The following is a 15,011-nucleotide window of genomic DNA, read 5'->3' as shown; positions in this document are numbered from 1 at the left end:
TTTTTCAAAAATGCTTATTGACTGTACATCTGAAATGCAATAATATAGGCCTATGTACTCGATTAAGAGATAAAAAATTAACTTGAGGTTTCAATGGAAATACATTTTTGAATCTGTAAAGTATAAACCTTCCACTAGACTACAAATTCATAATTTGCATTGTAACAGTGCATATAAAACTGAACAAGTCTTAGTTTTAATTACAATGCACAGATGCTAGATTTATTTTGAAATTAATTGAAAAAAAATCTTGAAATTGTCATATTAAAAAAATATTTTGTATGAAAAATAATGCTTGTGCCTGCTGTGGTTCGAACTCGCACCTTGACTTTGAGAGAACTCTTCAACTGGGGAGGTAAACTTCTCATCAATGTCATGTGACTTTTACTTTTAGACGTACAAGTGTTTGCATATTGAATGGTAAAGGTGTATTTCTGGGACGATTTCTGAACTACACACGTGAACACGATGAAGCACATTTACATCAGACACGAATTAAGACTTTCTTTAGAGGGAAGACACCGGGAATTTCTTTTGTAAATTTGGAATGCTAACTTTAACTGAAATAATCGTAATGGCCGTTGTCGCTGCTTTGTTCGGATGTTATGTTGTGACATCTATCATTTTATTGAAATTTCCACATATTTTACACAAGAAGAAGAATGTTAAATTTCGACCGAGACACATTAGCCATAGAGGAGGTAAGTTTGCGGTAAATCTATACCAGAGTTACTAGGTACTTACCTCAAAATTAATGTATACTTTAATTTCCAAATACCATCTCTAACTTAAATAAATTATCAAAATTAAATGACAATCACCTGAAATAGTATTTAGACAACAACTTCATATGTAAACAATTCCTTATAACCAGGTAAACAATTTAGCATTGCTCTAATCAGTCACTGGGAATGTTTCATATCTAGTAAAGTACATATGAACATGTACGAACATAGACAGTGGTTTGTAATGATATTATTACCAATAAACTAATGAAAATAAAAATAATCCAGATATCATATATATCAATAAAATTATTTAAATATTATCTTGACTCTGGTTTATCATTACAAACCCCTGTGTTCTAAATGGAATGAAGTTGTGAATTACCTTTATGGATCCGGTCACGTGACTTAGGTAAACAATAACAATTCACAGAGGTCCAATAAAGTGAAAATACCGCGGTTATCCGAAGAGACCAAAGTTACCCAAAGATGGATAGTCTATTTAAGACTTCCTGAGGGTAGCCATCACAAAAAACATCAATCAGTGGGGAGAGAGGCGACGTCGACGTAATCAGCTGAAATACGAACCATGTCAACACAGTCTTCAAAGAACAATGGCGGCGTCCTTAGCAACGCACCAAAAAAATCCTGTGGAAGGCCTCCCGGCTCCAAAAATGTGTTGAAAACATCCCAAAGAGAGATGTCAACTGGCTCAAATTTCACAACAAACTATGACTTACTGAATAACAGCGATGAAGAGGATTTTGGATGGAAATGCATTGATTGTGATGATGTATTTTCAGATCCAGAGGACAAAATGTTAGAATGTGCTGCACATCGCATCATTGTATACGATGTCTAGGGAAATCGGAAGATGAATATAGAATCCTCCAAGATTCTGATTACATGTGGCTCTGCATGTCTTGCAAAGAGAATGTACAGAAAAAACATAGCAATAGATTTGAAGATCGAGGAACGTTGCCAGGCTATTATAGAAAAATATGAGAAAAGATTAACGGCTATGGAGGATCTGATCAAAACTAAATGTTCGCAGTCCGAGGTGCGAAATATCGTCAAAGAAATGAGAGCGTCAGAGCAGGAAAACAATATTGAATGGCCTAAAATTACTGATAGCCCTCAATCCTGATCACCACCACAGGATATCAAGAATGTTTTCTCTGAGATAAATGAAAGAAAAGCTAGAGAGAGATATATAGTGGTATGGGGTGTTCCAGAAACTGAATCTACGGACAGTAAAGTAAGGAAGGAACACGACACAGGTATTGTCTATAAAATCCTCAATAAGTGTGAAGTACATGATCTTAAAGGAAATGTTACCAGATGTTCCAGAATTGGACAATATCATCAGATTAACAAGGAAACAAATAGGAAAAATAGACCTATGCTTGTGTCGCTGAACAAATTTGAAACAAAAAAGAGTATTTTCGGGAAAATCAAAAACTTAGGCACGACCAGGAACTAAAAGATATAAGAATAAGCAACGATCTCACTAGGGCAGAAAAACAGTTATGGGAACTGGCTAAGGAAAAAAGACAACAAAATTCCTCGGGGGAATATACCTTCAAAGTCTGAGGACCTCCCTGGGCCGGATCAGTGAAAAAAGTGAGGAAAACAGGTTTTTAAATGGAAACTTCAACCATGAAGATAAAGACAGAAAGCAGAGGCTTGTCGAACACCTAACCTGTATGTTCACTATCGCGGATCAACTAAAAAACAAAATGACAGAATTAAACATAAGAGTGAGTAACTACAAACCAGATGTAATCGGAATTTCTGAAGTGAAAGCAAAAACTAGATTGCATAGTTATAAGGAATCAGAATACAGTCTAGATGGAAATGAAAATTATTCACATAAAGGCTGGAGAAACTGAAATTACCAACATTGGCATATAGAAGAATAAGAGGAGACATGATAGAACTCTTCAAAATTTTAGATGGAGTATATGACTCCGAATGTTGTAACATTTTATCTTTATGGAAAGATGCAACGGACCGCGAGAGCAGCAGGGGGCATAGGAGGAAGCTATTCCATACAAGATCTAACTATGAGATTAGGAGGAACTTTTTTCACTAAGAGCTTCTAAGATATGGAACGATCTACCAGAGAATGTAGTGATGGCGCCAAATATAAACTCCTTCAAAAATGCGTTAGATAAACATTGGAAAGAACAAGAACTCTTATACAACTACAAAGCCTTTATACATCATTAATTTACAGAGGATTCCGCTTATTTGCATAGGTCATTTTCCGGAAGAAAATATGCAAATAACCGAGTATTCGAATAGGCGGAGATGACATTTTGCACTTCCGTTTGACCCCACACATATGTATGTGAATAGGCAAATAGATATCGTTTCGTTTACTTGATAAATACCTAAATTATTTACACTTAAAACGAACCACAAGTTATTATTTTCGAAGTTGTAAATCGATTTTAATTGTTTAATAACAAAAAATATTCCAATATTAGATTCTTGTTTTCGTTAGATCGACACGTGAATATTTGAGAAACAGCTAAACGATCGATATCAAATGCAATTAGATTCTACTAAACAGGATTGGATTTGTGACTACAATTCTAAACTTAAACAATAAACAAATTTACGTACATTTGCCTGGCAAAATGAACTTACGATCGTGATTAAACTTCAAAGTGCCGATCATTATTATTACCGGATAAAAATGTATTAACTGTAAAACTTTATATTTTGTCTGAGTCTGGTAAGAGGGACTTTACATGTAAGTCCTGAACCAGAAATAAACTTATCTTATCTTTTCTTTTCATTCTTTTTTGTATTTATTTTATTTTCCAACAGTTATTTCCAAACATGTACATGAATAACATACATTTAAAACTTCCATTCTCATTACAACATTATCATATATTATTACAGATCATGTTTATTATATTATCTGTGTTAAAGGCCCACTACCTTTCCGAAACGGTTTTTGATTTTTAAAATTGGAATGTAAAACGAGATTGATAGTTTTGTAGAGTTACAAAAGTTATTGACTTAACGTTAATACTACACTTATTATCTCCTCCTAAACAATTTAATTAAAATAAATAAAATGTTAATTTTCATAACGCGGGTCATCTTATGTTTCCCCCCGTCGTCCTAAATACCGCGCGGTAGTTGGCTATCACTGCGGCAGACGGTAAAACAGCGAAATGACTCTCTTGTTATCATATATCACGCAGGAAATCTTGCATATGTTTGGTGTTGTAACCTCATCTTAGGCCATCGGTATATATTTTCTGAGGTTATTAATGTTTTTAAGAAATCTATATATTTTGCTCCGGAAAGGTAGTGGGCCTTTAAGTTGAAACACATAACATGGATGGGAAATAAAACCTTGTATTTACCTTGGGGCTTGTTGTCCCCATGGTGACAAGTCGTTTCACACACAATATCATCTCTCCTTTCGATTATACAACAAGGATGGACGAGGCGTAAAACTCCAGTTTTTACTCTTTGCGAATATAAGTAATATTTACCCCAAGAGCATGGCAAATTGCAAATTTTCAGTATATTAAACAATACATATCCCCAGTGTAGCAGTATATGTCTTAAGAAAGTTCATTTACCCTCAGCAAATTTCAGCCTTTCTTAAGATTTCCAATTTTCATCTTTGTCTAAAACATTTATTGCTACAATTTATTTAATGAAAGTGTATAACAAATCTGTGTATTATTACAGGTGCTGGTGAGAATTTGGAGAATACCATGACAGCTTTCCGTTTGTAAGTTATATTATTTTTGAAAATTATTTCAACTGCACAAGTCTTTCTCAGTAAAAGAAAAAATCATGGAGTGATGGAAATATTATTTAAACTACAGATTGGTTTCTTTGTAACAGAAAAGATTATGGAAACATTATCTAAACTAGAGAGGTTTTTCTTAGTAAAAGAAATGGAAAATCTAAGTCTTAATTGATAAATATGAATTTCAAATCAGAAAATTAGTACCAGATTTTTTTTTATTTTTTTTTTTTTTTATTTTATTTATATTTTGATATGGGGGAATACTTATACAAAATAATGCAGTACCAGACATTGTCTTTAAGAGGTCATACAGTGTGATGATAAAGTTTGATGCCTTTTCAGTGCATCCGACCTTGGGACAGAGATGTTGGAAATTGACTGCCACATCACCAAGGATGGTCAGGTGGTCGTGTCACATGACAATTCTCTCAAGAGATCATGTGGTGTGGAAGGGGAGATAATCGACTATAATTACAAGGTCAGTATAAAGAGTTATGTGTAGACTCATGATCAGTAGACTGGCAACCAGACCCTAAGAACTTCTCTGACAGCGGAATTCTAATACTAGATTATCTCCCCTTGGTTTGAAAATCTCGAATTAGACCTAGCGAAGACTGAAGAGACAAAAATTGTGGTGTCATTATTTTATGAGCAAAACTTCATTTTTCTGAAAAACACGAAGAGACATGTATATTGCAGTCTGTGACGTTAATATTTTTTCGCTGCTAGCCTTTTGACTAGTAAACCCAAAATTTTACTAGTCTGAATATTTAATCACTAGTCCAAATGAAATATACAGCAGTTTTATTTTGCTTCAGCGCTTCAGTCATGATCACTTTGAATTTTTTACCCAAATTAGACTTGATGCATTCTTGAATGCAAATTCTCATAGCATCCAGACAGAAACAGTTGCACACAGAATGCACTCAAAATGAGTCGAAAAATGCAATTGATCACCGCTCTTGTAAATATAGTATTTACTGATTTTAATGGGTTGAGAAGCCACTAGTCCAATTGGACTAGTTCATTACAATTGGCAATAGTCCAGCCATAAAATTACAAGTCATGGGCATCAGACTAGTGCTTAAAGTCGCAGACTGACATTAGTAAACACATTAAAAATCACAATTAGTAAATACTGCAAGGGCAGATAACTCTTCAATTTACAAAATCTATAGAATAATAAAATATGCATACATATTAATGGTGAATTATTATTTACTTTAAGGATCTTCCACCAATTCAGGGTGTGCTCTCATTGGATTTCATGAGTAGTAAGTATTATTTTAATCAAGGATTTACTAATTATAGATGCATGCTCTTATAAAATCACTTCCCTAATTAACATGAAAGTCTGTTTGTCACTCAATTTCTTATTGGACCTTATTTTGCTGACTGTGGACATGACAAAAATATGTTTCAAAAATTTCTTTTCATGCTATAAATCAAACATTGTTGAAGTAATATGAAATAAAAATATCTTTTATCTTTGTACATATTTGTTAGAAATAATGGTTTGGCTTATTTCTGTGATTTTATCGTTGATCACCAATTTATATATGTGTTGTTGCTATATCTTATTTGACCCAATAAGCGCCTCTGTCCATATAATCACCTCTCTCCCCATTTTGAGGCCACAATTTCACTCGCCTCGATTTAAATTTAGACTGAAAGTAAAAAATTTGTGTACCATAGGATTTTCTGTTTGATGTTTTTTGAAAATTGATTAATGGCTTACTTTTGTCCATATAAGTCCAACTTTTGTTAATAGCCCCCTCATTTTTTTTTTTTAACTTTTAATCAAAGACCTTCACCGCCGACAGAGCATAAACGATACTCATCAGTTTAACAGCCATTGGTGTTTACCGGTAATCACATACATATATGTCTAATTATAATTAACACAAAAGATAACATAAGACAATTTCCTTTACTTTTGGTGCATGCACAATCAGTTCTTCTTTCCATATAAAACAAAGTGCCACGATTTTTCGAGATGCAATTAATTATTTTTAATGTTTCCATCTTGAAGTAAAATCAGAAGCTCAAACTTTTCAATGGTGGTAATGGTGTAAAGTAAATAAGTGAAGAAAAATGATAAATTATCTGTTCCTGTGTCTGATTGAGAGAATATGCCATTTGTTAGCGGTGGAGCATCTTTAAGCATCCTGAGTTCTAGTCTGCTAAACCTGCCTATATTATTAGGCTTTTTTAATTAATTTTTTTTTTCCTATATATTAGACAAAAAGAAAAAAAAGAAAAAAAATTAAAAAAGGCCTAATAATATAGGCAGGTTTAGCGGACTACCTGAGTTCTTATTAGGTCGAATATGGTATATAGATGTATATATATATAAATAATATGTCGTTTGTTTCCAGGTTTCCAAACCCGCGGTGGATCAGACCGACAGATCCCCCTGTTGCGGGATGTATTTACAGCATTTCCTAGCATGCCTATCAATATAGACATCAAAATAAACAATGATGATCTCATCAACAAGGTAGGTTCTGTCCTAGTCAGACTCTTACACTGAAATATTCGGATCTATTAACAGATACTGTAATTACTTATTTTGGCGGTAGTTTTATTTTGGCGGTGTTATTTTGGCGGTAGTTTTATTTTAGGGCTTATCATACTGTCTTTGAAGTGCTAATTTCTGTTTGTGCTAAATTGTGTGAAAATTATTTTAATCAGTATTTCCGGTATTGAATCACCGAATTGCGATAATATATATCCGCAATAATCAGTCATATAATTTACAGTTTTTCCCATTTATGCTAAAATTTGACTTCGCTGAAATAAGTATGTTGACAGTTTTTTTTTTTAGCTTTAAGAATCCCAAAGTGTCCTAGAATACCAGTTCAAGTGCCCCAGTCAAGAGAAACAAGAAAACAGAAATCCTTAACATTGAGATTTATCTGAGTGTCCCAATTTCATATTCACATACCATGTGATACCCGATATCGTTTGTGCGGTATTTTCAGGGTGGTAATGGAATGTAACTCTTTATAACCTTCTCACAGAAAATGATGTCAGCATCACATATCCTCTTTTAGCATCATTCCATCACCAATAGAAACTATAGTTCTGCACAAACGTTATCAAGTATCATGTGGTACATGGATTAGTCCCATTAAGACATACCAAGGTGTACAGTTGAGAGAGATCTGATAGCTAAGTCCCGTTTTTAAGACAAACCTTATATAGTCCCACTTAAGAGAGACTGTTTTATTTCAGGTCATTTCTTGTAAAATAATATTGACTTGACGTTTTGATTTGTAGGTGAATGATTTGATTATGGAATTCAACCGTGAGTCTCTGACAGCGTGGGGCAACAGGAGTTCAGAGGTCACCAGTAAACTTTACAAAAAGGTCAGTTTATAACTAATCACTCAAATGCACAATAAATAGCAAAGGTCATCAGTTATTCAACAACTTCGCCAAAAAATATTAAAATTTGCGAATTTAAATATTTAATGGAAATTCCAATCAATACAAGTGATGTTTAGATCAGAGATAAAAATTCACGAATTTACTAGGTCCTGAAATTCGCGAAAATGAAGTTGGTGTGCAACATTTGAACAATTGATTTGTAATTAGCCAAATGTTCAAGGCAAAGGTCAACTCGTCGTACCTAATTAATTCTTGTCCTTAGTTCATGTTACCCCGTAGTTCTAATAGAGATCGTAGTTATTCCTTACAGATTTCCAATGTGCCTTTAACATTCTCAAACCAGAGTGCTATGACGTAACTGTTTCTGATATAAAACTGATGTTTTCCTTCACAGAACCCTGACGTGCCTTTGATATTCTCCATGCAGCGTGTGCTGTTTTTGGTCATAACATTCTACACTGGGTTGTTGCCTTTTCTGCCTCTGAAAGAATCTCTTTTTGAGGTCCTTATGCCTGGAGCTCTTCTGAGGTAACAATTTCTGAAATTAAGTAAAATGTTGTCCTCTCATTAAAGATAATCTCCACCTATCTTTACATTTCACGAAAGATTCTTATAGATTCATCAACAGTCCATTCAATGAAGCTTTTTTGTTTAGAATTCCCCATCTGAATATTGTTTCAAGATCATTTTTTGTTAGTTTCAAGCTCAGAAAGACTTCAATTTAGAAGAATAATTTTTGCATAAGGTTATCTCCCCTTATTTTAAAGCTTGGAAAGACATAGATCATGAAGTAAAAGTTTTGCTTCAAAACTGTCACCTCTGAGTTTGAAATTCATAGACTTGAATTTAAAAAAAGCGCATATTTGCAGATTGTCTCCCCATTTTTTAAATAATGATAAAACTAGTTTTACTTTAACATAACTCCAGCTTTTTTGAAATTGATAATGGAATTATATCAAATGAAATTGTTAAAGTAGATTATCTCCCCTTAGTATGAAACTCATAAAAGCTGTAATAAAACACAATCTTTTGAATTCATATTATTCATAAATTTTAGATTAACTCTTGTTAAGATTCTATGATATTTGTTCATGTAAGTCTGCATAAATATTGATCAGTAACTTTTGTTTATTCCTGGCTTTCTATGAAACATATATTTTTTTTGTATTTTCAGTGGAGATAAATTTCACACGCCTTTGAACAGAAAGATGAGGTTTCTCTTAAAATTGGCTGATATGTAAGTATAAACTACAAGTTTTTTTTATGTCAACATGTCAAGTAAAAATAGCTATAGTATACAGGTAACCATTGGTCAGGAATAAATACAATGTATATTGGTTGAAATAACATTAGCCTGTAAGTGGATCTGTTTTAAAAGCATGATTTGTTCTATCAAAAAAACTACTGATTTAAAAAAAACTTCCTGTTTTTCTTAGAAGTTAGATCTTGTAATGACTACAATATTTGAGTATGGACTATGTGGTTAATAAGCAAGTTAGTTGAATATTTGAAGTGTTCTAAATATGTGGAGTATAATTGGTCAGAATTGACAAAATACATCAATATTTAAAGATGCTCCACCGCCGACAGAACATAAATGGTACCCATCATTTGAACAATAATTGGTGTTTAATTGTACATGTGTATATATACATCTAATTAACGCAAAAAAGAATATAAGATAATTAATTTTGCTTTTGGTGCATGCACAATCAGTACTGCATTCCATATAGGACATAGTGCCACAGATTTTTTCAGGATGCAATTAATTATTTTCAATATTTTTATCTTGAAGTAAAATAAGAAGCTCAGACTTTTCAATAGTGGTAATAGTCTAAAGTTAGTAATTTTTATAACTGAAGAAAAATACTAAATCGTCTGGTCCTGCTTTTGATAGAGAAAAATTATCATTTGTCAGCGGTGGAGCATATTTAAACAGGGGTATAGACTTATTAATAAAAGATTTTAACTTTAAACAGCCTAACTGTATAGTTTAATAATTAATTTTTATTTGTTTTCATACTAAATCCGACTTCCTGATTGGCTGATACTTTTTCTTCATATACTATGAAGAAAAAAATGTGAGAATGGTGCGAAAACCCGACGTTATCATGATGCACAATCAATTTTGTTTGCAAACTTTTTAGAGAATGCGCTATGCAGATTCACACAGTTTGCAAACAAAATTTCTTTCATCACCCTATGAAGTTAAAAAATAGTAACAATAATTACAGTGCTTAATTGTATTTTTCAGACTTATGATGAGGCCTGCATTACTTCAGCATTTAGAGAGGAGAGGCATCCAGGTAACGTATCCACTGAATGTATCAATTCTCTGTAACTAATTTCCAAACAGTTTCAATTCATTTTCATACAATAACCTAAAAAATAAAATATTTAATTACCAGGGATGTATGTGATGTAAAGTTGAGACATGTATTCATAATAGACGATAAGTTAAAAGTGAAAGTTGGTGACGCAAAAATGAGCAATATACACTGATAGAAATTTTCATTGGAATTGTTTACAACACAAATCTTAAGTTGATCTTAAAAACACTTCATTTCCACAAGTGTAACCCTTGTATATATGACATATACATTTTGTAGCTGAAAATTCTGAAAAAATTACAGTTGGTCTGAAAATCAGAATACATGTATTAATATGAATGAACGGATGATTATTGGTCTCTGAATGTATAGATTGAAAACCAAAGTGCATTCAGCATAAACTTGTTATAAAAAAACCCAGTATTTTTCAGCTCTAAAAATGTAATATTATCAAACTATTTTTCGGTCTATGACTTGAGAGACAAAATGATTTAACCAATGAAAATTTGTGCTAAAACCAAAATGACATGATTTTATTTTATAGACATACCTCTGGGTGCTGAATTCAGAGGAAGAGTTTGAGCGAGCATTCAAACTTGGGTCCACAGGAGTCATGACAGACTTTCCTACATTACTCAAGGATTTCCTTGATAAAAAATATCCAGAGTTCCAGAAGGAAAAGGGTTACCAGAGTGTGGAAACCATGGGATGACGTCGCGGGTCATGTGATTTCTTCAAAGGTCATGTGATCCAGTCAGTAACAGTATCTTAAATACAAGTCTAGTGTACTAGTCAGTGGTTGGGTTCACAAGCTTAATGTTGTTTGAAGTCTTTCAACTGAGTGTATATGGAGCTGTATGTGTTGTTATAATATTTCATGAACAAAAGGCATTCACTGTCTAATTGTGCTTTGTGCTATCACTTGATTTTAATAAGCTACTTGTAGAAATTGAATGAACTTTAATGTGAATAGTGTAAACAAACTTTCATTCGCGTGCAATTTACGTTCGTGAGAATTTCGTGATCCAAGTGACTTCGCGAAAGTTTATATACATGAAATAATATCTACATCATCTGTATTGATAGGAATTATCATTCAATTATTAAATCCGCGAATGTTAATCTTCACGAATCGTTTTGAAATGGAAATCACAAAATATAATAGCCACGAAAGAAAGTTGGTTAACAGTAGTCTGGCAAAGAAAACCAATCTAAATGTTTCATTGGCCTTCCAAAAGTCCTTACATATGTATCAAAACGGCGGTCCAGTTCCGCTTACGATGTCCAGTTTTGACCACTGATAATATGGAAAAGCCCCTGTGTAGTTTTAGCACATTTTTAAAAATGACTCTTTAAAAGCAAGAGAGAGTGGAATTGTCAACACAGACAAAGCCAGCTAGGAGGACATGTTAGTATTCCTATAATATAAATTAACTTCTTCGCATGCAGAGGAATTTTGACAGGAAATTTTATTTTTTTCATTTCATAAGAAATTACACTGGATATATATTAACACTATTTTTACCGTCTTTTGTCCGACTATTCACTTTAAGTAGGTTTACTACATAACTGGATGTGCCAGTATTTTCTTCATTGCTTGATACAGAAATTATGTTATGTACCAATTATATACCGATACTTTAGTGGGAGCCATGTTGTTAAGATGTCCTGATATATTCCTACTATCCCTCCACCTCTGAGTCGCAAGTTTGAATCCCATGTGGGGCAGTTGCCAAGTAATGACGCTGTTCAGTGTTTTTTCATCGATACTCCGGCTTTCCTCCACTGTAAATGTACATGACTGTTTTACAAAGATATAAATTACCAGGATCATGCAGTTTCATCACTATATGCAACCAGTGAATATTACATTTTGTTTGTAACATCGTGTGATCATGTGTAAAAGTTGTACATTTAATATAATGTTTTTATATTAATCTACCATACTGGTATATAATTATCTTAGTATGTAAGTATGTATAATCTCTTATCATTTTTTTAAGCTATAATTCAAATTAAAAAAAATGATCTTGCAAGGGTAATACATTTACCTTAAGTTTGTATTCATATTCCTTCTCAAAATCAAGCCATGACTTTCCTATGTAAAATAGTCCACACCTCGATCATGACTTAATTGCAATTGTTTTAAGGAACCATTACACATTTTGATGAAGTGAAATAACTCTAATCTAACGGAAGTAACTCTAATCTAAGGGAAGTAACTCTAATAGATCAGAATGACATATCTTAAGAATTCTGTTACTTGGTCTAACTGACACAAATATGATTACTTTATTATTATATTTAATAATTTCATCAGTCAGATTTAATATTTACCATACACTGATATTAGTTTTTATAATCTTTGTTTTGTTATATATTCAGAGTTTTTTTGTTATCAAATTATTGATTTTCTAGCTCTGTATAATCAAACATTTTATCATTGAAAGTTTCATGGGGCAAATATAATACATCACATTTTAATTTTTTTGTTTTTTTTTTAATTTTTATAAATCATTTCTCAAAAATCAAATCAAAATATTCAGAAAGTTTTCACTTTATGTCAATTAACGATATTGATTATACCTTACATTCTTCAATCCATGTAATTTCATTTAAGGGTGAAGTAAATGAACTATTCCTCAAAAATTAAATCAAAATACCGCATTCGACCCAATAAGCGCCCCGGGCGTTTAAAAATTTGAAAAAAAAAATGAAAAGAGGCTGATAAGACAGCTACAAATTCATACAGTTTTGTGTAGTTTTTGGTCTTTATTTATGCCTGGCCAATTGAAATTGAGGCCTCAAAAAGGGTGAAGGGCGCTTATAGGTAAATGGCGCTTATTGGGTCAAATACGGTAGTATTGATGACAAATGATACCTTCGTGCCTTTGGTTATCAACTTTAGACTAGTTATGAAAAAAGGTTTTTTGTTATACGAACTGAAAGTGGAAATTGTTCACGTTATTGAATTCCTTGATCTCCATCCTATCTATTGCCTACCATTGCAAAAACATTCTGTGTGTTAACTCCTTTGCTATTAACAATATTTTGTTTACATCTTTCTTAGATGACATCTTCAGGGTTACTAACATAAGACCTGTGTCGAGTTTTTGACACCATTGTTTTTTAATGTAATGGATACATATCAAATTTATATGTATATACCTGACTTCAGATTAATTTTTTGCGTGTATTGATAGTTTAGGGTTTGAATAGCATTTTGTGTGTAGATGTTGTGAAAGGATTTACTGCAGTGTTGTATGTATGTGTAACAGCAGTCACTTTCATGTCATGGGTATTCAATTAATTTGTAGTTTTCTTGTACCAGTTGGTATTGGTCTTTTACAGTGGTTATGCTGTGTGTACCAGGTATTTTAATTATTTTTTCTTTGTTTTTATACTAACTTTCCAATTGGACAATTCTTTTTCTTCTTACCTCTGTGAACAAAAATATCTGAGAATGCAGAGAAAACACAACATCTCCGTAATGTCACAATAGAGACATCGACGTTGCATATTGATTTGGAGAAGAAATGATTTGGAAAACCAATGGCATCGTTCGTTTAAACGTATTTTATCGTTCGTTTAAACGTATTTTATTTTAATCAAGTAGTCTGAAAAAATAATTATTTTTTAATTTCATCAGGTTATGAAATAAATTTTGTATGCATTTTTAATTCCATTGTCGGATATCAATGACTCCACGCGTCTCAAGCGCTAGAGCAGCAACATGTGGGTTTCATATGATAGATTAAATAAAAATATTTTTTTCTCGATCAGTTTGATTTAAATCAAAAGTAATTGAGAAGTGTTTAAAGTCATGTCTCAAAACTCTTCAGTTACTGATGTTCCTGCCAATTGTTAATTGTAACTTTGAGGGACAATGGTCACTGGGATTATTTTAATTAATGAAAAATCAAAAGTTGGATTATGAACATGCTCATCAGTAATTATAAATGATATATATTCATGCATTCATATTAATGCACTTGTGATGTTAAGTATCTGTTGCTTAAATAAGAAATCATAAATTGGTTGATATGTGAATTCAAGATAAGGTATTATTTTATTGATACCTGGCTTTACAAATCATTAGTTGTGTAACATGTGTCTCATTTACCGTTTAATTTATTATGATTAAATTATTTTACGTTTAAATTAACTCTTGTTTTGTTCCTTATTCTTTGGTCTCACAATTAATACCTCAGAAAAGGGGAATTCAGCTCAAATCCAAGAGTTGAGTATACATGTAGTGTAATTTGTCTAAACCTGATATCACCGCGACCAGCATATTCAGTTAGCCAGGTTTTCAGATGTTATACAGGGTTTAATAACTATTAAAATGTTCTTTGGAATTAATGTAACCCTGGTGAATACTAGCCGCAATTAATATACCGCTTAGCTAGAGAGAACTTCTGTATTGCTCGATCGGTTGAGCGTCGGACTAGTAACCCAGAGGTACCGAGTTCGAATCCTGGCAGAGACAGTGATTATGTTTGTATCAAATCATGTGCTTTGTTACATTAATGTTATGCAAGTCCACTTTTGCAGGGGCCCTTGCTCTAAACTATAATATGTGTACATTGTAAAATATAAACAGGACAAATTACGTCTTTTTTAAAATATAAAGAGGACAAATTTGTCATTTCCATTTATGAAATGAAAATACATAAAATGTGTTAATAATCTCGGTTAGATCATGTTGAATTTTGTCAAAAAGTGTACTTAAATCCTTCTCAAAAAATCAAAAAGTCTTAACTCTTGGTCATACAC

General features: G+C 32.5%; 1 protein-coding gene across 1 annotated transcript; it reads left to right on the top strand.

Moving 5' to 3' along the window:
- Positions 1-387: 387 nt before the first annotated feature.
- On the top strand, positions 388-12,285 carry LOC138331521 (lysophospholipase D GDPD1-like). The gene is made up of 10 exons (XM_069279203.1): positions 388-701; positions 4,449-4,491; positions 4,855-4,990; positions 5,741-5,786; positions 6,891-7,012; positions 7,795-7,884; positions 8,300-8,433; positions 9,080-9,142; positions 10,160-10,211; positions 10,780-12,285. Exons 1-10 carry the CDS (start codon positions 548-550, stop codon positions 10,945-10,947), a joined length of 1,008 nt encoding a protein of 335 aa, XP_069135304.1. The 5' UTR covers positions 388-547; the 3' UTR covers positions 10,948-12,285.
- Positions 12,286-15,011: the final 2,726 nt, after the last annotated feature.

The sequence above is a fragment of the Argopecten irradians genome, chromosome 9 (assembly GCF_041381155.1).
Source record: "Argopecten irradians isolate NY chromosome 9, Ai_NY, whole genome shotgun sequence".
NCBI classification, from domain to species: Eukaryota; Metazoa; Mollusca; class Bivalvia; order Pectinida; family Pectinidae; genus Argopecten; species Argopecten irradians.
The sequence above is the reverse complement of the archived record's forward strand: the minus strand, read 5'-3'. Positions and strand labels throughout refer to the sequence as shown.